Source organism: Colossoma macropomum, unplaced genomic scaffold (genome assembly GCF_904425465.1).
Source record: "Colossoma macropomum unplaced genomic scaffold, Colossoma_macropomum, whole genome shotgun sequence".
NCBI classification, from domain to species: domain Eukaryota; kingdom Metazoa; phylum Chordata; class Actinopteri; order Characiformes; family Serrasalmidae; genus Colossoma; species Colossoma macropomum.
The window spans coordinates 1,601,198-1,628,731 of NW_023494810.1; the positions used below are offsets into that span (position 1 = coordinate 1,601,198).

At 40.6% G+C, this 27,534-nt stretch overlaps 1 protein-coding gene across 2 annotated transcripts in view; it reads right to left on the reverse strand.

Moving 5' to 3' along the window:
* The window catches only part of igsf21a (immunoglobin superfamily, member 21a), a 470,124-nt gene that overhangs the window by 271,632 nt on the left and 170,958 nt on the right, over nucleotides 1-27,534 (reverse strand). For both annotated transcript variants that reach the window (XM_036559644.1, XM_036559643.1), the window contains exon 2: nucleotides 23,658-23,770. In XM_036559644.1, the coding sequence (XP_036415537.1) occupies nucleotides 23,658-23,770 (113 nt within the window). The remainder of the gene's footprint in view (nucleotides 1-23,657; nucleotides 23,771-27,534) is intronic.

Consider the following 27,534-nt stretch of genomic DNA (forward strand, 5'->3'; position numbering starts at 1 on the left):
ATCTGCCAAGAAAACGCAGCTGAATGATGTGCTGACAGGATTATTCAAGTGACCAGAAGATGTGTTTAGATTGGGCAAGGGCACGGCAAGATGACAGACTGCGACTGGAACAATCTCTCAGTGAGGTAGAGATAGAGGCTCTGAGTGGAGAGGTAAAGAACGAGAGATGAGACACTGCCTCTATTACAGAGAGATAAAAAGAGCATGTAGTCCACTGCTTAAAGCGATAGTTTGGTGAGAAATGTAGTCGATCAGCCAAGACATGTTTAGCGTTCAAAGCTTGTTTCTTCAGTTTTGCACTGGAGCTATGAGGCTAATGTTGCTAACAAGTAGTCGGACATTATGTAAACTAATAAGCATTGTGCAAATGGGACGCCTAAATCAACATATTTTCGCTGTCCAAAGAAAAACGTATCTCAAAAATAGTAACTTTACAGGAGAAGGCAAAAACACTCTGACCTTTCAATGTAAGTTAATGTAAAGGCATTTTATTCCAAGTGATTTTAGAGCATTTCTATTGGTCCATTCATCATGAAATTTTCACACAATGTAAAAGTCAGCTGGTGTGTTGAAATGATGTAGAAAAGTAAAAATCGACAAAAATTGAGATACATGGTTTTCATTGGACAGCGACCGTCCACTTTCCTCGTGTTGAGTTATTACATAATTACAAACGGACTTATGTGGTTATAAAAACAGACAAAAAGCACAGACAAAATTCCTTCATTTGAAATGAGGTCTGCACAATATGGACATTAATATGACGTTCAATAAAGCTGTTGGATATTATGATGACAATATGAGAAGTAATAAGTTATGACTAAAGTGTGCAGCATAGCGGTGTAAAGTTGTTAGCCCCCTTTTACCCTGTTCTTCAGTGCTCAGAACCCCCATGGACCCTCACAGAGCAGGTACTATTTGGGTGGTGGATCATTCTCAGCACTGCAGTAACACTGATGTGGTGGTGGTGTGTTAGTGTGTGTTGTGCTGGTCTGAGTGGATCAGACACAGCAGTGCTGCTGGAGTTTTTAAACACTGTGTCCACTCACTGTCCACTCTATCAGACTCTCCTACCTTGTCAGTCCACCTTGTAGATGTAAAGTCAGAGACGATAGCTCATCTGCTGCTGCACAGTTTGTGTTGGTCATCCTCTAGTCCTTCATCAGTGGTCACAGGACGCTGCCCACAGGACGCTGTTGGCTGGATATTTTTGCTTTGACACTTGCAAACCACTGACAACGATACGGATTTTAAATGTGTTTTTGGCTTTGGAAATAGGCAGAAACTGTAAACTCAGCTTTATCCGTTATCTCTCTTTTACAGATCCCCTATGAACATCTTCAAAAACACTGGCACACAGATAAAGAACTGAAGGCTTGAGGCAAAGGCGGATAGCAGTGGCTACTCAGCAGTGATTAGAGGCTGAGAAAATAAGACAGAGTTTGCGATGGGTTGACTGGATTATAATCTTACTATATCTTAAAAAATGCAGGTTGGTAAAATATTATTTCTCCATTTAACTGGATAGGCCTGAGATCTCCAATCTAATGAGGGCATCTCTGAAGTAACTTGATCTGTTCTGTCATCAGCGTTAATGAAATATTTAGCATATAAACTCATATCGCAACGACAATAACAATATCATTTATTGACTGCGGCTACTATTTTGTTTTCATAAAGAATGTACTTTTGTGTTTTTAGGTATCAGTATATCACACAGTGTCCGGAACCAAATAAGCCCATTGCTTAACAACTCGACATGGTTTTAGGCAACTGTGTGATAATTTAGGTATGTAATATATATATATATATATATATATATATATATATATAATATATAATTATAGCAGAATGCTAACAGGTGGCTATCGGCTTTCATAACTCGTTAACTAAATTAGTCTCAGGAAGAAGCAAACTTTGGGCGCCAAGCATGTCTTGGTTTTGGCATGAGGGGGAAAATGCATATATTCAATTTTTGACTGAATAATTGCATTAAGGTGTGAGTTTGAGCTTCACCAGCCAGATTTTGCTGGAATTATAGTCTGACGGAGTCATAAATCTAGACTGCGGTACGCCAGAAATGATTCACCTTCTGGGTACGTGAGGATAATAAAGCAGAATGAGCACAGTCCGAGGCCTTTGTTACCGTCCACTGGTTCCTTCACTGTGCCATTATCGCTCGGACGCAAGCATTTGCTTTTTAAAACGGTCGAGCGGCTGTGGGGAGGGAGTGGCATGAGTGCTTTTCATCACGAAGAGCATGACTAACATAACATCGAACGAGGTGTCGGATTAATATCCCTTTAACTCCGCAGGGAGTACACTGGCTGCTCCTTCTGCAGATACTTCAGCATCGCCTGGACTGCCAGGTCAACCTCTCATTTTACACTGACAAAAATCTATTACAAAACCCATCTTTCTGCAGCACGCGCTATACCCACCGGAGGAGAGGCAGGCTTCTTTAATTGTTTCTCCGCCGCCACATCTCTGACCCACATAGCCGGGGTTCAGGCCGCCAGGCTAAAGTCTGAGAGGGAGGCTACGCCTATCGATCTGACTCAATACTCCAGAGGATTGGAGGGAGGAGGACGGAAGGAAAGCCGAAAGGCCGAAGCGAAAGATGATTCATTTTGCATGTAATGGCCAAGCGGCGGCCGATTCACAGCTGCCAAACATGCTGAAAGTTAGCATGGTTTGTTTCAACAGTCAGAAGCGCTTTATACCCAGATAACCCCAGAGCATCTTCTCTATAGATACGGACAGGTGAGAAATTGAAGGAACAAACTAAATGAAGTGTATTATTAAGGTGTTGGGCAACTACAGTCTACCAAAACAACTACAATGTATGTTGGCATTGATTCTACAAGAAGGCTCTGAAACAGTACTAGAGGAATCGAACACCATTCTTCCTGAAGATATTCCCTCAGTTGCTGTTTTAATGATGATGCTGGTGAGGAGCTCTGTCCAACATGGTGGTCAAAAATCTCCCACAGCATTCATCTTTGTTAAGATCTGTTGACTCTGAAAGTTCTACCATATGCTTGTGTCCGAGCTCTGGAACTCTACTGGAACATCATTCTTCCAAAAGATGTTTTCCTCTATTGCTGTTTTGATGATGGAGAGCTCTATCTTACACTTTTGGGCCACAATCTCCGTTACCGGAGATTTTTTGAGATCTGGTGAAGGTCATAGCATGTCATTTGCATTATTTTTATGCTCATCAAACCATTCAGTAGGTCTGGGAAAATGGCAGTGTATATTGTTATCATGATAAATTATGCTACAATACAATACAATATGCTGTTCTGAACATACCGTGGACATCGGCAGTACTCAGAACACTGGCCAACAGCATGTTTCATTTTATAGAGGGCAAAATCCTTTTGCAAAGTCCCGTTTAACTGGATTTAGAACACACTCTGAAATAATTATTGATAATCATTGTGATCAGATGTCTGAAAAAATAAATATTGTGACATATTGTGGTATCGTGAAAAGAGTATCACAATATTATATTTTTGCCCTTTCACCCACCTCTGCCATTTAGTGACCCCTCAGCCCTATGGATGGAGACATCGCTGCTCTGGAAGGGACGACTTCCATTAGGATAGAAACTTTCCCATTAGGATAAAGGAGATCAGTCAGAATAACAGGCCCACTGGATCCCCTCACTGCAGTGATCAAGCATTCAGGCCTGGTCTCTCTTGGGGTATGCTGCGCATGCCCTCGCCCACTTCTGGAGAATATTGTGAAAGATGACTTGTCTGACCATTTCACTTTTTTCCACATCTCTGTAGACCAGTGCTAATACTTTTTACACCACTGAACTCTCAAATGAGTCTGATCACGTCCTGTGTTGACGTTCTCAGTCACCTGAGGAACAGTGGCTCTTCTGTTCTGTATGCACGAGCATCACAGTCACTGTTTGTGGGTCATTCTGTTTACAGATATATTACACTTAAAAAAACACATTAGGGTTACAATTTGTTTACATTTTAAAATAAAACAATATTATTTCAACAAATACACCTTCTTGTGCCTCAATTTAGCAATATTGATTTTTAAATCAATTATCTAGAATTCCAAGCACCACAGAAGAGCTCGTCCCCACAGTCATGTGTAAAGGAAGAGCACCATATTTTGAGATATTTTGAGTCAAGAACATTTTTCTGCAATTTTAATTGCAATAATCTATACATGGCTATGCAATATATGATTTAAATGACATAAAGAAAACAAATAAATATTTTAAGATATATAATGAAAGTTGTCCCCAGGAGTCGTCTCACTGGTGTTACTGCGTAACAAAAACTCTCTTATTTTGTAATAAAAGTCACACTGATGACATCACTCGACTTCCTTTTACCTGTTTTCTGAGGATCTATGAAGAAAAGCACATGGTGAGTCCACTGAGTCTTTCAGTTATCAGAGATTTTCTCATTTAGCTCATGATTTCATATGAAGCTTTTAGCTGAAGTCACTGGTGTGACCGACTTTATTCTGAGGTAACTGTGAAAAAATAGAATACAAATGGATTAAATTCCATATTTTGGTGGATATTCCATGATTGACAACATGTGGTTTGATGCTCTGTAGCAGCCGTTTTGTACAATGCATTGTTCATTAAAAATGTCTCTGGTGTGACCAGTAACACCAGTGACTCCTATGGAGAGACAGAAAAGTGGACGTCTCTGTTGAATGACCCAGGTGCACTCGTGGCCGCAATTCTGCACTTTTACTTATGGCTCTGGCACTGATGTAGACAAATGAAAGCCTCTTTCAAACCCACCTAAACCTTTTTTTCTTGCCATCTTGATCCAAAAGGGAGTCATTTGGGAGGCTGGGAGGTCTGACTTTCATCCATTTTCCTTTTCTTCATGACTCTAAATGCACTACACAAGCCAAAAAATGCACCTGTAACGAACGTTATTTAGATTTATCGTGTCACCTTGTTCGTTTAGCTGGATGAAGCGACACCCTCATGCTGTTCTAACGGCTTATTCAACATGCTGATCCCTGCTGGCACCGGTTGGAAAAACGTGTTTCAGAGCACTGCATGGGTCCCATGTAAACCCTGGGTGCACTTCTCTGCTACAATCAGGCCTTGACAAGCTGCTGCCAGTCTCAAATGGCAAAAGGGCACAATTTCTGAACCCCATTCAGAAACGTACATCTAGTCCAGCCATCATGCTTGATGTTCTTTAAGAAAAAAAAAGGCAAGATTGGAAAAAAGCCTGTCACTAAAACGCCCCAACTCCAGATTCACTATAGATTACTGTCAGATTTCTTACAACATAAACCCACATCTGTGGCAAAGTCTGGACTCTATACTGCTGCTGTTAATGACAGAGTAATCAATAAATTAATACGCTAAAAAATAGGCTTGTATTTTGCATGTGAATGCATTTCAGTCCTCACTTAGCATAGCATCTCACCTCAGTAAAACAGTGTTTTTGATATTAATGTCTGCTCTAGGTGCTATGACTTCAGTTCAACCTGGCATGGAAATCTCATTCTACCTCCCCTGCAAATGTCAAATTCAGCCCCTGATCCACTCCTAATCACTGAGTAATCACTTTCACTCTGTGTTAGCAATGCAGATTTTAAAAACCTGCTGCACCGCTACCTTAGGGAGCACTGATGCCCTCCACTTAAGGGAGAACGAATACACAACAAGAGCTTTAGTCTTTACACAGGTTTGAGAAGTCCTTCAATTCCTTCAGCTTTCCAAGTCAGTTGTTTTTAAGAGATGCGAACCAAAGACTGATAAAGAGATATGCCAAAAGTTAAGAAACTTAGGTAAAAGTTGTTCTAGAGATGAAAGGGAACAAATTGTTTCCATGGTTCTTGTGAAGTAATACAAAAAAATAAAAAAAAACATATAAATATATATCCCTTAGCAAGTGACTGCTGCTAGCTCTCTTTGGTTAGGACTTCAAGGGAAAAGTCTCAAAGGTCTATAGATCATATGAGATAATGCACATTTCTGCTTTTATGTACACACCTTTGTGAAAAAAAAAAATAAAAAATTGGGCAAAGTCCAAAATGGCAAAACATTAAGGTTTTAATGGTCTTAAAAACAAATTATTAAATAAAGAGATAAAAAGGTAAATTAATACAGGATGGCTTTTCAAATTGATTTCTTGAAAAATTGAAATTTTGTATGTAAACTTGCAGGCAACCTTTTACAGAAAGAGTCATTGACGGCTTCAAAAGTTTAAATCTGGACTCTGACCAGGTCAAAACCATCAGTAAAAACAAGCCTTTGGACTATATATATATATATATATATATATATATATATATATATATATACGTCACGGTATGTAAGGAAAACATATATTTTTCCAAATTACGCTGACTTCTGATACTGTCATATATTTGCAGAACATTGTGATATTAACCTCTTGGGACAAATCAGATTTACATCACAGCAGCAAAGAGCTTACTTCAGGGTTGATGGTGCAGGTAGTGCTGCACTGGTACAAGAGGATTTTGAACTAATCCTTAAATTTAACGTAGATATTGGAAAAAAAAGTTATATTGTCATGAACAAACATCTGTCATACAATTCATTGAAGAAGGTTTCAAAAACAACAACCCATCCAAACGAGAACCACCAGGACTTATAGTCCAAGTTTCAGGTCAGCTCAAGAGAGAGCTGGAACCAATATTATAACGACGATTACCAAATTAATGACATTTCTGGTCATTTTATGCCACTTTAGAACATCAAACTTGGCTAATTAGCTACGTTGCTTGCTAGGTATCTTGACTTACTGGCTGATATGAAATGATGTACTACATCACTCTGAACACTCACAATCACACAAACGTCTATATTTATAAAGTGTCGTGCAGAATCAAACAAAGCTTCAATTTTCTCTGTACAGAAAAGTGAAAATATGAACATGTGCTAATAGCGTTAGCTTCTTAACTATCTTATGTCACCTTATGGTAAAACATACATACATACATACATCATCTAAACCGCTTATCCTTCTGGGTCGTGGTGGGGTGCTGGAGCCTATCCCAGCTGTCATTGGGCGGAAGGCAGGATACACCCTGGACAGGTCGCCAGTCCATCGCAGGGCAGACAGACAGACATACACACTCACACCTAGGGGCAATTTAGCATATCTAATCAGACTGACTGCATGTTTTTGGACTGTGGGAGGAAACTGGAGTACCCGGAGGAAACCCACGCAGACACGGGGAGAACATGCAAACTCCACACAGAAATGACCCTGGTCACCCAGCCGGGAATCGAACCCAGGCCATTCTCGCTGTGAGGCAACAGCGCCACCGTGCTGCCCTTATGGTAAAACACTAATAATAATTCTAAAAACAGCAATCACCCCATCAGCATACCACACCGTTTACATTCTGGTGCTTATACTGGTGACGTGACAGCGCTTGGCCAATTCATCTTCACCTGGAGGAGTAAAGGATTGGTAAATTGTCGTTAGCTTCAGCTGCTAGTGCTAAACAGGGGATCCCTCAGTGGGTTTGATGCTAAGTTATAGCAGCTCTACCTGCTTTTGAGAAACTTGGAAAATGGGAAAAATGTAAGATCCATTACATACTTGGGTACATTTAACAAACAAACTGTTGTAGGCAGTGTTTTTATTTATTGTACATTGTATCGCAAATTCAGCTGCTGCCAGGCTCACTACATACCAGGAGTATAGCCAGCCTGTATGTTGAAAACATTCTCTAGGTTTGGATGTATCTATTGCGCCCAGCACTGTGTTCATATAGTCTTTGCTTTGAGAAAGTCTGAACACAAGCACAGTTACTGTGATTAGTTATACTGTAGTGCTATTTGTACAGCAAGAGCACAAATAATTTAAGTAATTTTTGTGGTTTACAGAGCAATGGAGCAGATATTCTCTGTTCTTAGGGCAGAACACTGTACACAAGTAAATAAGTCAGTGCAGTCCTGAATAAGTCAGAAGTTATAAAATATGAAATTCTGTGTTTACCCCTTACTACTGTACTCATTACATTCTGCACATTCAGGACTGTAAGTATACAGAGCCAGAATATACAGATTTTAATATACAGCGTGATTTAAAAAGATTCATCCGATTTCAAAATGATTTATTTCACTTGTAAATCGTTACAGATCAATGCAGTGAACTGTAAATGGTTTAAATTAGCATTATGTTTATTATGTAATTGTACAAGGTCTCAGTATGAACCTCCTCCAGCTGTACAGACAACATCAACGCCATAGTCAAATTCATCCCATACTGGACTGAGCATGTCGGGTGTCGCTGCACTCACGGCTCTTTCAGTGCGATTTCGGAGATCATCCAGTGTTGTGGAACCAACGACGAACGCTCTGAGCTGTTGGAGCTTCACTGCTGATGAAAATCATGCTGCACAGTTATGACGGATTCACTCTTATTGAAGTGGAGAACGCAGAACGCTTTCTGCTCAGGGGTCTCATCTCCTCTCAGACTGAAGGGAGCCATCTTCTGGTGATGGTCAGAAACTCTATGACCCCCTCTTTCAATCGGATTGTGATTGGTTCCTAGACGCCTCACGGTTGTAAAAATATGGCGCTTTGAAATCCGATTAATCTTTTTGAATCACCCTTTATACTAAAAATATTCCTCTAAAAAGCCACTTGCTTTGGGTTGATGTCATTAAAATGTCTCATCTTGCCCTTCCAATTGCTTAAATACACTAAAATACAGCGCATTTTGTAAAACATATTCATTAAAGTAGTCCCTAATTAGGAAATAGGCTCAGTTTCCACACATTTGGAGAAACTCTTGCTTTTTTTTCCCTTCTTCTTCTTTAGCTCTTCCACTTTGGTGAGAAATCATTGCACATGAAATGGATTGTGGAAGAAAAGGGTCTTGAAAAAGACTAATTAAGAAATCCCGGAAGAATATTAGCATTCCATTTTTCCCCTCCATTTCAAACACAGATAACACGGTCCTGTGCCTATCGCGCCGGTAATGATTTTTCCAAGCCGCACAATTCAATCTTTTAACAAAACTGGAGCTCATTAGCCACAACACTACATTTAGAGGGCCATTAGTACGGGGTGGAATTTGCATCTGTTGATTCTCTGTGGATGTGAAAAGAAGAGCAATGCAAAAGGCACACTTAGTCATATCAGTGAGGACAGTGACCCCATTACAGACATGACAGTCCAGCACTGCATCTCTGTAAATTTGATGTATGCTCCCACAGAGTTCAGTTAAGCGTAAATACAAGGGGATATCAAACAATTACTTGGATCATTAAATACAAGTTCTCTCATTATTGCACTCTGTATGACCCCTGTGAAAAAGCTTGTATAACGAATGGTTGGTTTGAAGTATCTAGTGCCTTTTAAGTGGTGTAAAGCTCGGAGACTGGAAGGAGAAGAGCGGAAAGGCCAAAACGAAAGTGCAGCTTACATATAATGGTCAGATGACAGCCAATTCACAGTTACCAAATACACTCACAGTTAGCTCACTGTATATCTACAGTCAGAAAGGCTCTGTCCCCAGATGACCCTGAGCTGCTAGCTGTTGTGTTTGACCATATATTGCAAACTTTCATGGTAAAAAACAAAACTATATATCGCTGCTGTCGGAAGAAAACCCCGTAGCTCCATTTTTGACATTTTTCAGTTTTTGACATAATTTGAAAAAGCCTGTTGGCCTTTACATGGTGTGTAAATTTCACGATGAATGGACCAAAAGAAATGACCCAAAATTACTTGGAATAAAGTCTGGTTCCATTGACTTACATTAAAAGTACAGTAGGTTTTTTTCCTTCTCCTGCAAAGTTACCATTTTGGAGATACAAGGTTTTCTTCCGACAACAGCGATACACAAAATTTATGAAAGGGTCAATATGGGAAAATGAACTGTCCTTGTTTTAAATGGGGGGCCACAGGTGTACATACAAAAACAAGAACTGGCTCAAATGGGACCCAACGGATCTTATAGTTTTAGTTCTTTTTCACCTTCTTGAGACACAGCTAAAACTGTGATGATAACCACAAATCACACTTTAATCATCTTTTTGGCATTTTATCCCACCCTGAAGCATCTTTGGATAAATTGGTAAACCATTCAGTAGTAATAAATAGTAAAATAAAGTAATAATTCTAAAAATAGCAGTCGTCACATCAAATACCATTCAGGTTTACACTCTAGAGCACTTATCAGTCATATAATAGTACCTGGCGGCTTTATCTTCACCTGGAATAGTGAAGAATTTGCTAAACTGTCATTGGCAAGACAGAGAAGAATACTAGTACCATTAGGTCCATTGGGTTCTGTTGGTACCAGACTTGTCCAAGTACCAAAATAAAAAAAAAAAACAGATACAAAAAAGCACAGTTCCAGTTTTCTGGTGCCAAAGATTCCTGTTATTTGCACAGTCGGAAAATGACCCAACATTTTTACATATAACCACCTATTCAGCCTACAGTTTAGCCCATCCGTACTGATGTTCTAAGGAGTGTTTCAGCTCTGACTGCTCTGACTGAATGAGGCACAATGCAGGGCAGCCAATAATCAGAACAATGGCAGTTTACATACAACATTCCTAAAGACATACGGCCTCATTCACAGGATCTTCATAATATTTTTCTATGAATTTGTTCTGGAGAAAAGTCTCAAGAAAAAGGCTCTGCAGATTTATGATGTGTTGCTAAGCCTTTGTGCTCCTGAGTGTGTGTAGATTCTGTTCTTACCTAAGATCAAACCCCAAACTAGAAAACATTGGTGAATGTCAGAGTCTTCAAGGAAACTGTGTGAGTGGGTTTTGAAAAGAAATGGTCTAAGAATTTCTAAGAATGGTTGGTGAACGAGGTCCATAGTAAAAAAAAAAGCAGCCAGTTTAATAAGGGATAAAGGAAATTGGAAAAGTATCATTTATTATGACTGTTTTTGATCCATAAAACAACACAAATGCCCTAAGCAGAAATCTGCGAAAAAATAAACAAAAAAATTGCAGGATATGGCCCATTTAATGATGCCAAATATCGCCTGTTTATTGCTGTAATACTGACCTTTGCAATAATGATATCCTAGAAGGCTGCAATACGCCAATGAATCCTCTAACTAATCTCTCCACTTTGTCAGGTGCTCTGAGCATCCAGAACCATCTTTGCTACATCATCTCACTCCAAATGAGTTTCTGTGGGGGTTTAATGAATTAAGTCATTCAAAACTAAGCAATTCTAGTAAAACTAATGCAGGCCATTCTTTTACATGCTTGACAAACTGTGTCCAAACAAACCGTGAGTCATTCATGATCCGTAGTAGTACCTTAGTTGTCTACAATGCATGCTAACGATCGGTCTTCCGCTTGATTAGTGAGTCGTTAATGACCGCTGCCTGGCCAAATTTCCTGTAGATACAGCGCAGTTTAAAAATATATGCATGCAGCGGCATTTTTAGCACATCGCCGCCACCCGGCTCATCCAAAAGATTACGGGGAGAGGAGCACTGAGCTGCAAATTCGTGTGACAGTAAAATGACACGGGGTAGGTGGTGGTGGTGGTGGTGGTGGTGCTGGTGGGGAGGGAGTGGGCTGGGGTGCGTGCAGGGTTTGAAGCGGTAAGAAGCACTCGGCACTCTGAAGCCCCACAGGAGTGTGCTGTGTGTACACAAAGCGGGAGAGTGCTGCCGAGACTGCACCTACACTCCCGTTGCCATGGCAACCGAGTGCCATGAGTTCTCAAAAAACTCGGGAATCTGAATGCTGCGCCTTCACCGCCCCTCAACTCCAGAAAGCGGATTAGCATCGTTCTGAAATGAAAGGAACAAACCTGGGTCAGGTGACCCGCACCGCCATGCTACCTTTGACAGTTAGCGTCACCAGCACCAACCAATGCGCTAACCACCCACTAGCCAGCTGCTGCTAACGTGGAGATTGCCTGGCATGGGCGTTTTTCAGTGACTGCAGCAATCCGTACGCTCCCTCCCCGTCTGAAAAAGGCTGCATTATCTTGCCAAGAGAAACTTGATTTGCATAGTGCGATGGCGTGCTTCAGTGTCAATAGCGGTAATAGGATTTCGCAGAGACGTGGGCTACAAGCTCAGCCTGGGAAACAAGGGAGAGTCCAGAATTAGAGTGCAGTGGCAGCCAATACGCTGTGCTCTCGAGGAAGTGACTTTGAGGAAGACTGGACAAGTTTAACCCTTTAAACTCAAAAAGTCTGTATGTGGATGCACACTTTGATTCTCATAAGTACACAACCTGCAGATTAGTTTTATACAAGTTACTAGGCCTGAGTAGTCTATCAAAAAAGCCACAGTGCAAATATTAATTTTTTTTTTTTTTTTTGCAGTATTGCAATATTAGAAAATTTAACAAGTTGTCAAAGAGTGCGTCTGAATAGTGCTAAATCTCACTCCCACAGTGGAGCAGTGGATCATTCTCAGCACTGCAGTAACACTGATGTGGTGGTGGTGTGTTAGTGTGTGTTGTGCTGGTACAAGTGGATCAGACACAGCAGTGCTGCTGGAGTTTTTACTGCAGTGCTGAGAATGACCCACCACCCAAATAGTACCTGCTCTGTGAGGGTCCATGGGGGTCCTGACCACTGAAGAACAGGGTAAAAGGGGGCTAACAAAGTATCAGAGAAACAGATGGACTACAGTCTGTAACTGTAGAACTACAAAGTGCACCTATATAGTAAGTGGAGCTGATAAAAAGGACAATGAGTGTAGAAACAAGGAGGTGGTCAGAATGTTAGGCCTGATCGGTGTATAAAAAGCATTGGATGATAAAGTCATTAAAGTGGAATACAGTTGATTATTTTATCATTTTGTTTGACATTATATTTTATTGCAATTTTGCCACAAATGCCATTATGTAACGGCTGCTATCATTAGAAACATCAGTTTTGGATTCAAAACTTAATGACGTGGGCTGAGTCTGTTAAGGTTGAGACTCATTTTTGTCAGGTTCAAAATCAAAACCTGGCACAGAAGGACAAGTCGGGCTTGGACAGAAGTTTATTGGCTGAGTTCAGGACTAAAATTTCAGGACCTTTCAGAGCTCAAGCTCACAGCACACAGGAAAACTAAGTAATTAGCAAGAGGCTCATTTCCATATCACACCTTTTTACAATATCAATAAGGCAAAGGCCGATATCATGATAGTGATTAACAAATGATATATTGTGCAGCTCTAATTCATACTGAATAATTCATCTTGATAGCTGAGCAATAAGCCTGTAGATTTACAGTTTAAGTGACCTTAACAATGTACAGTACTCACAAAGTAAGACTGGGTGAGGTTCCCCTCCAGCTGCTGAGTAATGCCTATCCAAATACATGAAAACTGTACCTGAATAGACTGGAATAAGGTTTTACAGCTGCATTCTGTAATACACACCTAGAAGATTCATCTGAATGCTCTCTTATCTAAATACCCTCTGAGGCGACGGTTGTTAGTACACAAAGGTTTAGTGTCTGATCATATTTATCACACAGATTCCCGATAAGCCTGCTGCTCTTACTGAGGTGTAGGAGAGAGAGCACTGTGCTCTGCAGGTGCTTCATCTCTACTAGAAACCTGGTGCTGTAACTTCAACTTTGTTTACAGAATACTGAGCTGGTCTGTAGATTCACACTGGCAAATATACAGTACTGTAACAGTACGACTCTGGATGTGGATACTGGCACAGCGGTATGTGGTTGGCCTGCTTTATTTAGGCCAAATAATTGAATTTGCTGTAGTAAATGAATATCTTAATTCATTAAAAGACCCAAAGTAACACCAACCTGGAACTGTGATTGGTTAAGATGTTTACAGCACACAGCTAACAACATTTTTAATGGTTAGGGGGCTCATTTGCAAATCGTACACTTTATACCGTGCAGGTACATTTATTGTTCATCAAGGTACAAACAGTGTAAATGTTCCCTCAAAGGTACAACAGTGGTTTTAAGGTCTGATTGTGAACCTTAAATAAGTTTTTCCAGGTGAAAAGTTCGTATTTGTACCTTTTCATAACCGAATGTTTTAAACAGAACAGTAAAATAAAAGCCTGGAGACGAGACGGGGTGTGTGGAGTCAGTACAGCTTAGAACATATCATTTCAGTGGATTATGGTTCAGTTATGTTCCCTGACTAAAGGTACTGAGATGGAGCCTTGAGGGTCCCACCCCAGTGATAAGAGGGGGACTGCCCCAGTGACAGTTTAGTACCTTTATTTCTGAGAGTGCAGCCTTCTGTGATATTTAGAGCTGTTTTTGAAAAAAATACAAACTGGGACAAAATTACAACCAAATATCAACATTTTCTTATTTAAAACCACAATTATATCACAGTTATATTTAGTTTATATAGGACAGTTGCCATTTGCACCAGAGAGGGTGACGAAACCTTGACACCTTTCTTCACTGAGAGTGAATTAATAACAGAAAAACAAACAATAACAACAAAAAATGCACTTCAAGTTTGACAAATGTGCACATTAACATTATCAAAGCAGTTGTACTGACTTACACAGTACGTATATTTTAGCATAAATAAGAATCTGAATAATCTTTCCCCTGTCGATTTCTTTTTTATGCTTATGAATACATAATTTTTTGTTCACATTTAAAAGATCAAAACACATCATGTGTGCAAATTTGAAGTGGGTGAATGCAGTGGATATTAAACAACCAACATAAAAGTGTCTAAATACTTGTTTTCCTTCGCTCAATAATACATAGTGTGGGACCATCCTAAGCTCAGCGGTCATTCAGTCCACGGCTGACCCCTCCTCTCTGTTCTCGCTGGTCAGGAACAGAGTGCTGAGCTGCGGGAGGTTAACCCTGCCACATTCCAGGTAATGCGGCGTGGCACTCAACAGGCAGCCAGGCGGAAACCCCTCAGCCTTCAGCCGCAGAGGCCTCCGCTGGGACGAGCCAGGCTATCTCTTCATTAGAATGACATAATCAGAACAAGCACAGCGTGTGGTGAACCGCCAGGCACTTTCAGTGAGGGAGACGAAGTCTCTGTGGGCTTTTCCCAAGATTCAGCGCGCTCTCCCTCTCCCTTGCACATAATGCGTCGATGGTTTCGAAGTGATAATGTGCCATTTATAGCTCTGGCAGAAACGCAGGCGATCACTGCATTAGCATTCCCTCGGCGGAATTACAAAAGCCACCGTGGCCTAATCCGCGGTCCGCCTGGAAATGAAACGCGCCCGTGACGAGAGCGCCTGGGTGCGATATCGCATGCTCTTAAGACACATTTACGCATCTGCCTTGCTGGTATTAGTGTTTGCACTAATACTTTTTTTTTGCTTCTAAATGGATGCTAGCAGCGCTTACAAAGTGAGGGAGTCTCTCGCTTTTTACTCGTGCTAAAGGGCGTCAGACTGCGAGGGCACCGCTTAAAATGCTAAAATCGCTCTCTTTTTGTTTCGCTTTAATAATGCACCGAAACGCCAATGAAAATTTCAGGATCCGAATGTAGGCCTTTTTCAATATTTATGATGTATCAGTAAAACGAGGTGGTAGACTGCGCTCTGTGACACGGCACAGGCCTCGCAGGCTCTTTCGTTAGATTACCTTTTAATCTTGTTCATAACTTTTTTGTGCGTATTTCAGGTGCAAGGGAACAAACAGCTCCAACACTCGCCTTCTCTGTGTATTATTAATGAGACAGCGCTGGCGAAAAATAACTATGATTTACGCTGAACTTATGCAAACACCATAAATCACACGAGCTAGAAAAAAAAAAAACTGCAGAGAGGAAGACTTTCTTAATCATTTGGCAGGACTGTGTATCTCTCTAAATCAGGATTTTCTAGCTTATATAAAGGAATAAAGGCTCTGTATTCTTATTTTATTCATTGTTTGCCAGTATTAGGGCACAGAGGCATTAACTCCATGGATTTCACTGAAGTTGCTACTGGAATAGCTCCATAGCACAGGCGGACAGGCAGATGGGACCAGTGCTGGCCATTTTATAAGAAATTATAAACACCTCCCTTGCAGCTCCACATTGCTACAGTTAGAGACTGTAGTTCATCTGTTGATGCATAATTAGTGTTAGCCATCCTCAAGATCTTCATCACTGCTCAGTTTCTGACCACAAGAGAGGGTAATGTTAACCAGGTAAGTGTGAGGTACAAACTAAAAAGTACTAGATCATTATTTTGGGCACGTTCCAAGATAGTTCAACTAATTTACTTTGAAATGACAAAGAAGTTCTAGGTATTAACTGGGTAAGTGTCAGGCATCTCCAAAGGGCTGTGTAATTATTTTGAGTACCATAATAAGTATCTTATCAGTCTAAGCAAATTACACTGAAATGACTATCAGGTTCTCACTATTGTAGCCTCAGCACAGGGGAGGCCAATATTCCACCAGGGGAAACGCTCTTGAATGGAACACAGACTAACATTTTAATTATTCAATCATTTTAGCAACCAAGGCACCGTGAATTGATGTTAAATTTGTGATGCGAATTTACTTTCTAAAACACTGTTTAGTTCTTTTTGGCATCTAATTAGTGATGACTATGAATATGGAACACATCTTTGAGGATGAGTAAGATCTTAAACCCCCCACAGCTCTAAAACTTGAGACATCGCTGGGCATAATAACCTATAGGACTTGCTACCAATTATAAACTTATACAATGTGAATTTAGATGACAATTCAAGCTCAATAATTTGCACAGAAATGTCTTAACAAAGTGCATTATTACACCTAAGAATGTAATTATTTGGGATTTTCACATGACAGAACTGTAGTCATGCTCTAATACAGGTCAATATGAACGTATTTGAATGCAAAAAGAATAAATCAAGTGCCTATTTGTTCTTTAATGAACAAAAAAACTTAATAAACCTCCAATGTGTTTCTTAAATTAGCATTACGCTTACATGTAGTTGCACTACTTTTCTGCATATACCATTGTGTTTGTCATAGTTATCCATGCACCATGGATTTTGTAATCCTGTAATGGCAAAAATTAATAATAATAACAACATTAATGTTTATTTAATATACCACCACATACTACCAACATGGCATCATTAAACAGGCCATATTACTGTTACCATCAGTTTTGGTGTTCAGTGCTGAAATGGCTGAAGAACACATACTGACAGGTTTATGATTTGAAGTTACGAAAAATAAGACTTGACCTGACATCGCCTGTATTGACTCAGGAATCAACGTGATACTTGCCCTCATTGACACCGGAGTCTAGACTTCTCGCAACTTAGTGATTTGTTCTTCTGAGAATATGGTAGAGGGCGTCTGACGTACTGTGCATAACAACAGGGCTACAGTCTGTAATTATGTCCCTATATAGAGAACCTATGAGGACATGTAATCTAGTGAGTGGGACTACAACGTAGGGGTTTCTAATAAAGTGGAACGGAATGAGTTCTTCTTTGCCGAAGCGAGACCGAACGCTCCTCGGTGGAAGTTTGCTCCATCTAGACTGGCTGAGTGTGGCCCACGCTTGCTGGGAGTGTGTGTAGGGTTTGAAGCGGCTTGTGTGCTGGTGTGCATTACAAAATCCTCAAACAGAGGCCGAGGAGATAAGGGCAGCCTCGGTAATAAAGAACCCACCGCTGCGATCTTTTAATTCAAACAGCCGCCGCCGCCTCGTCAGACCTTTTTCCGATTAGATACGGCGATTCCCGAAGGTGGAGATCAACCTCAGGAACGTCTGAGCGAGGTTAAGAAACGAGAAGTCGACAGTTTAGTCAAATAGGAGGCAGAGATTAAAGAAACATTGACTGCCAAGCATGGATAATTGATTTATAATGTGGAGCGCCTGGAGTTGAGCAGGAAGTCACCAGGGACGTGGAGTTGGTTCTTATTACCACCTCCCGCTTTTTGATCAGCAGTCAATAGTTGATGTTGACGGCTTTGTCGGCTGTGGGTTGCATCAAACCTCCAGTCTGTCAACGTGAAAATGCTCCTGAGCTGCTGAAGTATTCATAAGAGCCAGTCTCTGTACTGCATTTCTAGTATGAAGAGGAAAGTAGGCTTGCAAAATATGCTATTTGTTGTTATCGCGATATCTGACCTGATACAAATGTGCTCTCTGACCAACCACATCGCAAGTTCGATCACCGGCAATGCTGCTGCCATCAAAGTCAGCCCAAGAAAAATGTAACTAGCCTCATTTTCCCTGAGTGGGTGGGATAGCCCTTCCTCTCACCCTATTAATAAGCTGGATGCTACCCAATGCAGGCGTCTGTTAGCTGTCAAGCCACTCAGCTGCCCAATGACATTAGCTTAAAAAGATGCAGTGGCTTCATATGACTTGGAGGAAGAATGCTAGCCTTCACCCACCTAGCTTGGTACCATCATGTGATACCAGGAGAACTCAGTAGTAGGTGGGAATTAGCTACAACTAAATTGGATGACAAAACATTGTGTAAAAAGCAAAAATGAAAAATAATATCCAAACTGGTAACTTTACAGGAGAAGGAAAAAACCTACTCTACTTTTAATGTAAGTCAATGGAACCAGACTTTTTTCCAAGTAATTTTGGGTCGTTTCTTTTAGTCCATTCATCATGAAATTTATACACAATGTAAAGGGCAACAGGCATTTTCAAATTATGTCAAAAACTGAAAAACGACAGTAATGGAGCTACGGGGTTTTCTTCCGACAGCAGCGATATTGTGAGGTGTTACAGAATCACAGTATACAGCAATATGGCATTTTATCCACATTGTGCAACTTACAGCAGAAAAACTGTGAGCCATAATGCAGATTTCTTTGTTTTAAACTCAGAAAGGACAACATCTGTGATGATATCAAGAGTCCATGCATTATCATCGCCATTCGCCATTCATAAAAATATGCAATGCGGCAAAGTAACCTTCCTTTAAGCCTCACACAGTCAATCTCAGAAGAAAGAGCCCTGCAAAAAACAACAAACAAATGCCCCAAGATTCCACTCTGATTCAAAGGTACTGTCGAAGTGTGTGGCGTGATATATGAGATGGTGGCTAATATGTAAAGTGCTATTAATCTCTTTTTGTCCTGTCTCGGAAAGGTCAGAATTTGCAAATATGAGTCTGGAGTCGCTCGAGCTGTTGAGGTAAGGGATCCAAGGTTGAATCAAAGGCAGTGGCTCACAGCTGCGCAGAGTGATGTACACTGTTTGTTTACTAATGACATGTACAAGTCTGCAAAGCAGTTAATTAATTGTTCAATAAGCAAAACATGCAGCATATGGTAATATAATCCAATGATTACTACCACCGATACGACTACTACTAATAACGAAAACAACAGAGAAAACCCCTGGCAATTTGTTTACACTTATGAGTAATATTATATTTTATATGTTCTCCACTTACAAGCTTATGATAAGTCCAAGCTTATGTTTCTTCTGTTACAAGCATGGCTACATGCTGCCTGGTGTTTAAGGCCTTTTGAATAACTCATTTATGATATTTTTCTGAGCAACCATTTTCCTCAGATATAGCCAATAAAAACTAGACCTGGAGGGTGAAAACTGGGGTGGGTGGAGATCCATATAGGAGAATGAGCAGGTCCAGAGGCGGTGAAGCAGATGTAATGGATCAGTGAGTTTTTCTGACCTCTGGTGTTTGTCAGTATAATCATCTAAACTGCTTACGAATGGTGTCATTTTGCAGATTTGTCCAGCCAAAACGGCTGTATAGTCCTTAACGATCATTCATCCATTTGTGACCAAGCAAACAAACATGCTTTTTAGCTTGAGCTGTTGAGCAGCTGGACAAAGCATTATTCTTTTTAATCATAATTAAGCCACAGAACGAATTTAACCCCTTAAAGCATTGGGTCAGCCAACAAAGCTGATGGTGTTAACAGTGAATCAAAGTGAACGGCCAACCATTAGCTTTCTTTTTGTCCATCCTTTGCTGATTCTGTTCTTCAGAAATGGCTTCATACGAGATGTTGGAACAAAGGTGAGGTCAGGTACTGATATTGGATGATTAACAGGTGATTGATGGTTAAGTGATCTCAACAGAATACAGTGCTGTGCCAAAGTCTAAGGCCAGCTTTTCATATAGGGCAACCCAAATGTTAGGAAAAGCCATTTTGTCCTTTCAGTAAAAATCAACCCACTTTGGGACTCACAACATTTTATGTCCATTTTACCATATTGGCTGTAAATATGTCTCAGGTGTGCTAATGTACTAGTATAGGCTAACAAATTTAATATAAACGAAAACGCAGACTTTGCTCTGATTTAAGCTTTAGCTCAGCTGTAGCTGCTTTTCTCACATCTCTGGCAGGAAACTTTTCAAAAAATGGAAGAGTTTCTCGTACAATGTCTCTCAACATTTGACTTCTTTTATGAAGCTGAAATCAGCTTCTCAGTCTCCAGCTTCTTTTTCAAATTTTCCCTTTTTAAGGTGGAGCAGGAAAATTAGAACACAAAGCTAGACTTGTTAGTGTTTGACCGTTTCTTGCTGCAGATTAAACGTATCAGGAAACCAGCTGGAGTGACTATAAACATAAATAAGTCCATTCATCTCCAAATTATCGATGTTCATCTTAAACCTCTCTCTCTTCTGTTTCGTTAGCTACTAGCTAGGCGAGATTGTTGTCTGCGTTGCTATGGTGACCATGAGTCTGTGCTGATCTTCAGGGTTAAAGGGTGAATTAGCAGTTCTACATTAACTCCAGAGTTTAAGACCATTTATTGTTAAACTGTGTTGAACGATCAGCAGAGCTTTATTTTACTGTAAAGGAGGATTATTTTATTTTTACCTACAAATCTGATTCTGCTGTGGAGCCGGAATGGGGCAGTGAAAGAGCTGCATGCGTCATATAGGGGTATTTTTCCAAACCTCCAAAGTTCAGTCTTAGAAGTTGGTTGCATTTTCTCCTTCTCATGATCCGAGTAATCCCAGCTGCAGGTAGACTCATCAGTTAATGAAACCTTACTCCATATTTTAGATCTCAGATGCCCAGTTTTGGTGTTCTAGTGCAAATTATCTTCTTTGTTGCCAACAGTCTTTTCTCAGTAACGGCTACTTGACAGCTACACATCCTTTCAGAACCACAGCGCGGAGAACAGAAACACCTGATCTGAAGCGAGTGGGGCTTTATTGTTTCCTCTCTCTCAAAGATGAAAGCTTGAAGAGCTGTATATCACGGATCAAGGATAGACTAGTATAGGGATTTACAGCTCCATTCTGTGATGCCCTGAAGATTCCTCTGAATGCTCCTTATCTAAATACCCTCTCAGACGACAGTAGTTAGTAAACAAATGTTTGGTGTCTGATCATATTTATCACACGGATTGCTGATAGGCCTGCCGGTGTCAGAACTGCATAATGTACAGATTCGTTTCACAGTAGCTACCAAATCATTTGAAGTAGTTACCAAAAATAATTCTTAAGACTAATAACTGGATAAAGAGCCTACAGTTTGACAAAATTACCATCATTTGTCTTTGGGCGAGAGTGTTCTCTGTGCCAGACACTGCTTTATGAGTTTAGACCTTCTCAGGAGCGGAAGAGGTGGCTTAAAACGTAAAAAAGCCCCTCTAGCTACACCTGGGGCAGGTATTGAGCAAGACTGGTAGTGCTCAACCACTTTGAACATGCAGTTTAATATATAACATTAGCAAGAAAATCAACGGCGTGTGCAGTTTGTTGGCTGTGGTAAATCTCACGTGGCTATAAAAGTCCATGTCAGCTGGTAGGACAAATGAAAAGGTTCTACACTGATATATAGCCCACGAGCCCCGGTTTGTGCCACCCTCAGGCTAGAGCATGGGACACTATTGATTCTGTGATTTGGCAGTTGCCTTGACGCCTGTTGAAGAGTTAGTATGTGGACCTGCTATTCAAAACTCATATTTCCAGTCAAACTTCAAGCGCAGAAGCATCATTATCAGCCTGGCAAACGTTCAGCAGCAACAGTTTGATGTTCATTAATCAAAACACATGCCACAGCGGTAAAGAATGGCACGGTGGCAGAAAACAAAGGAGTCCTGCTTTCTGAAATACATAATTGAGTCTAACGTTCACACTGCGCCATGTACCAACTGGGGTCTAATAAGTATAAGTGCCCAGCTGCAGTCTATTAAAACATGGCACTGACCGGCTGAATATCGCATCAGGGTCCCCAGCCGGGGACACACCATGTCATCTCGCTACAGCTGGATCGCTTTTCACAACTGATTCATCGGTGCTTAGTATTGAGAGAGATATTTTGTGGCTTAAAGCAGACGGTAAATAAGACGGTAATTAATACATTTATAAATTACTTATGATTATCATTACTAGCACTATTAATACTACATGCTTAAATGATGAAGGCTTCAAAGAGGGATCTTTGGAGTGATGATAAAAAAACGAGCAACTTTTAGGGACAGATTTAGGGCACAAAACTTTTGGCACGTGCGGAAATTTAGCGACCACAGCAGGCTCTAGTTTAAGCATCACATTTAAAGCAACTTAAAATGTAGTTTTTGTTTGTAGATATCGTTTTTATATTTTTTGTAGTTTTAATCAGTATTGTTTTATTTGTACCTCTATTCAGTTGTGGATTTCGGTTGCTGGGTTGATTGAGTCATGTGATGCAAGAATAACGAAGTATTGTATCATTAAATTGAATTATTGTTATACCCCTATTTTTCTGTAGTTATAACTAATATTATACTTCATATTTTTTCTACTTGTAGTGTTGACTACAAGTTGTCACTAAGAGCTAATGGCTCAAATCAGACAGTAAGTATAACTTTCGATCAATTAAGTACCCTTGATTACTACCAATACTACTACTACTAACCTACTACTAATAATAAAGATAACAATAACAACTACAAACATGCATTTCCTGAAGAAAATGCAGAACGATTGTGCAGCTTAAACGGTCCCACTTCCAGCTAGGCAGTTACTATGGTAACCCATGTGGTTGCTAGTGTGTTGCTACGCAGTTGCTAGGGTTTCCCATGCATTTGCTAAATTGCTGCTAGGCAGTTGCCATGGTGCATGGGGTGTTTTGTTGTCTGTATGAAGATATCATTTTGGTGGCTGTCAGTCAATGACAAACGGATGAGTGCAGGTCAGAACAACAGATAGTGTATGTTAAACAGTGTGTTTCTGTCAAGCAGATGGTCGTGCAGTTTTTCACCCCATTCATTCCTAAGGAAAAAATTCGGAATTTGACAAAAATTGTATGAAAACCCTGCATCCGATCAAAAAGCTATATACAAGCCCCAATCAGACCGGACAATCTGGAGTTGAAACGGTGTTGATATCTCAAACAATGCGGGCCGAGTTACGCAGCAAAAATCAGTAATAAAGAAGAATAATTGCAATGCGCAACCATAATAATGAGTAGTAGATTCTTCATAATCATAATCAAGAATAATGTTACATTTTGTATTTGTTCTACTTGCAGTGTTGCTTTTACTGCAAATAAAAGCTTCTACTTCTCACTTACTACGCGATACTTTGTGAATCAAACCATACAGGAAGAAAACATTTGAAGCCGAGGCTTAAACGGTGCAGTTTGCCTGAAAAAACGGGAGCAGTTTTTCAGACCATGAGGCTTTTGCGCTCCGAGGCCAAAAGTATTCAGGTTTTTTAAGTGGATCGTTGAAGTAATGAGCACAATTACGCCGCTTGGATCTCCACCGTAGTGCGGCGCTATGCATAACGAGCGATGAAAAAGGACAATTCCTCCACAAAGTGGTACTCTACTCACCCTGTACCAGACAATCTCCCGCAATCTGCCATCGGTCTTGAAGTTGCACTTCAGCGTCACAGTCTCTCCGACAACAACAGGTGGCAGGGGCTCTATTGTCACTGTCAAATACCCTGCAGGGCAGAAAGAGACATCATTATAACAGCGCTCATTTACACAGACTCGCGCGGGCGGCTGGCTGGTGCTATCTCGATTCAAGGTTCAATGGATTTAACAGAATTTGTGCACACTTGGAGTGAAAAAAGAGGAGGACTCTTCTTAACGTAGGACAAATTGTAATCCAAATCATCATCCATGAAATTAAGAGCCAGTTTTCTGGACACAGTCTGAGTCAAGTGTACCATATTATCATTACAGAGAGGTGGAGGGGTGAGGACAGAGTCGGGGGTCTTTACACTAGGCAAAGGTAGGCAGCCGCCTGGGGCAGCCATCAGCCAAGGGCCCTGTGCAAATATTGATTAGATATACCGTATGTGTTGATGTTAAATGACTAAATGACTACATATAATTTTAAAAATAGCTGATATTTGCAATTACAGTGACTATTTTCAGTAATTGTAACGCAGCGCCACCTCCTGGTCAGTTACAATGGACTATTCCATGTTGTTACGCGATGACACAATTGCGTGATGATGGACTGGTGTGAACAAGACCATTATAAAATTATAATTTACATTTGCAGAGAAGGTCCTTTGCATTTCTGGGTGTTGAGAGGGAAAAAAATTATCTAAGTGCAGCAGAGAAAAGCAAAAAGAGGGAGGAAAGAAAAATATTTGTTACTACAAAATTCCCAAAACTTAACTTCTCAGACTCCACAGGCTAAGCAGTACACTATGCTGGCATTGATGTTAGTATAGGCAGCTCTAGTGTTTCAAATTCTTCCATTCCAGTTAGTAATTACTAAAAAAAAGTACTTCCTGGAAAAAGTAATCTCACTACTCATTACTGCACTTCTATGTTACTCTGTACCAAATTATCTCACTATGTTGGCCGGTAAGTTTGTTGGTTTCAAGCACTATTTCTTAAAACATGCAAACTGATGTGCCAATGTAGTGAGATAATTTGACTTAATAAAATGACTAAACAAACAATATCCAGAATTAAGGTAAATGATCATATAACATTTTTACAACAATCTGAGAATTATAAAACAGATCGTTCCGGTCCTAAAATCTGACTGGCTGAGCTGCGTTTGAAGCCGTTGTAAAATCCACAATATACGCTCACCTATAACTGCCTCACAACAACTGAACTCTGTATCACTGCAGCACGAAGTAAGAACCTGTTTTTTTGTTTAAATTGATGGGCTGACAACTTATGTTCTTAACTAGAACTAGGCTGGTCAGCTAGCTAACAGGCTAAAAGATACCAAACAGCCTAAACAGCTCCATCATTTATATCACAGACTTGAATTAAAGTATTTACAGTATGATTAACTGCAAAACGGCAATATTCAAGTCTAAAAACGTCACTTGAATGCCTTACGCACTTCAAATATCCATGTTTCAGTCAGAAGTCGCGTCAAATCCAGGCTGAATCCCAAACGGCTCCGTACTCCCTAAATAGTGTTCTAGCTAGGAAAGTTTAGAAATTCTAGCCTCTACAGCCAAAGAGTGTGGATGAGTCTGAATCCCAAATAACTGTTTCTTAGCTGTATTTTGCTCTGTTGGGCTGCAGGATCCAGTATTTAAACTCCTATGTAGTGCACTATGTAGGGAGCAGGGAGTTGTTTGAGATCCAGCCCCAGTGTGACAAGAGGGCGCTGCTGGATTGGTGCTAAATAAGACTCCTGGTGGTAATTTGGTGACCAAAAATACTTGCAAAGTGAAAGTTATAAAAAAAATGTTAAAAAATCATGAAATGACCAATATACAGCGATGGGTGACCAAATGTTCTCCTCACTCAGCAGTCCACAGTTGCTTGGCAGTGATACTGTACTCTAAAGGAACCAGACTTTATCACCGGGAAGGGAGTTTTAGCTTCGCATCGTGCCTAAGAAAACCGTTACCATGATAAAATCGCAGAAGCGCACAGCCTCTTATGGCTTATTGCTTTGATATAGAAATATCGAGATAAATTTCTTTGCTGCGTAGATGGTTGCAACACTCGGTATCCCAGAGTCTCAACTAATCAAATAAAGGAGCATCCAGTATCTAGTACTGTTTGTTTAGAGCCCCAGAAAAACTAAATCCTCCCTAAATCCTAAACTAAATCCACTGCTGCTGACCCATTCAGAGACTATGTCCCTTTTAACTCTTTAAAATCTGCCTTTAGAGTAGTTGGGCTGTGTGCATGTCCATGTTGGTCAGAGTAAAATGTATCAGCATGTAGAATCGGAGCTCTTTGTGTGCTACCATGTTTCCTATCACTGTGTAAAAGAAGCTCCCTGCTGCCTTTATTGTTGGCACTGCATTAGTTTCTGAGCGAGCATGTGCACACATTCACTTCACTATGGAAACGCTTATCATTTTAACCATAACAACAATAAAAGGTGACTTAATTGTGAGGCATATTCCTATTCATGCATTTGCTTGTTGAAAATGGTAGTTTCATTTGGTAAACCACGTTGATCAGCTCAAAGACTGCTGAAAGATCTAGAACAGGGCTGCCCAAAGTGTGGCCTGTCAGAAAGCCAATGCCCTCCTCCAAAGAGAATGCAAACACATTTTTATACAAGATACAAATGATTAGGTTCTTATTGTGCTCGCTCTTATTTATCCTGCATTTGAGTCCCATCTACTTTCTTATTGGTACACTGTCTCGTCTTCTGGCTCTTGATCCACCACAAACATTGCACTTCGGCCTCCTCAAGGTAAAACGTTTGGCCACCCCTGCTCTAGAACGTTCTCCCACCATTCATTCTAATTGATTTTAGAGTCAGTTCGTTTTCAGAACATTTCTAAGGACGACCGCAAACCTTAGACTATTTCAGTTTGTCCTGCTCGGTGTACTCAGGCCTTGAGGCCATTCAAAACTCTGCACACACTGAAGCCTCTGCAGGGGGAAACAATGATTGCACTAATTGGATTTTTGGCCTGGCACTGTTTGCCGGCTTTCAAAATCTTGCATCAACTTTTATTTGTTATCAGAAAGTGAAGGATGAAAATCTGCACACGGAGACATACAAATATCACATTACCATCATACGGCTAAAGTGGTTCGGATTTGTAGGCATGTATCCCGCTCTAATTGCTGTCAGTGTTTTGCTCGTTGCAAAAAAATCGGGAGACGATGTAACACGAATATAGTTTGGCTTCATGCCAGGAGAAAAGATTTGTTCAGGCTAAAGTGTTCAGATTCAAACTGTGTGCTTTTTTTTGGCCACACACAAAAAACAACAACATCTTACTAAGATTTTACACCAATCAGGCATAAAATTATGACCACCTCCTTGTTTCTACACTCATTGTCCATTTTATCAGCTCCACTTACTATACAGGTGCACTTTGTAGTTCTACAGTTACAGACTGTAGTCCATCTGTTTCTCTGATACTTTGTTCGCCCCCTTTTACCCTGTTCTTCAGTGGTCAGGACCCCCATGGACCCTCACAGAGCAGGTACTATTTGGGTGGTGGATCATTCTCAGCACTGCAGTGACACTGACGTGGTGGTGGTGTGTTAGTGTGCGTTGCGCTGGTCTGAGTGGATCAGACACAGCAGTGCTGCTGGAGTTTTTAAACACCTCAGTGTCACTGCTGGACTGAGAATAGTCCACCAACCAAAAACATCCAGCCAACAGCGTCCTGTGGGCAGCGTCCTGTGACCACTGATGAAGGACTAGAGGATGACCAACACAAACTGTGCAGCAGCAGATGAGCTATCGTCTCTGACTTTACATCTACAAGGTGGACTGACAAGGTAGGAGTGTCTAATAGAG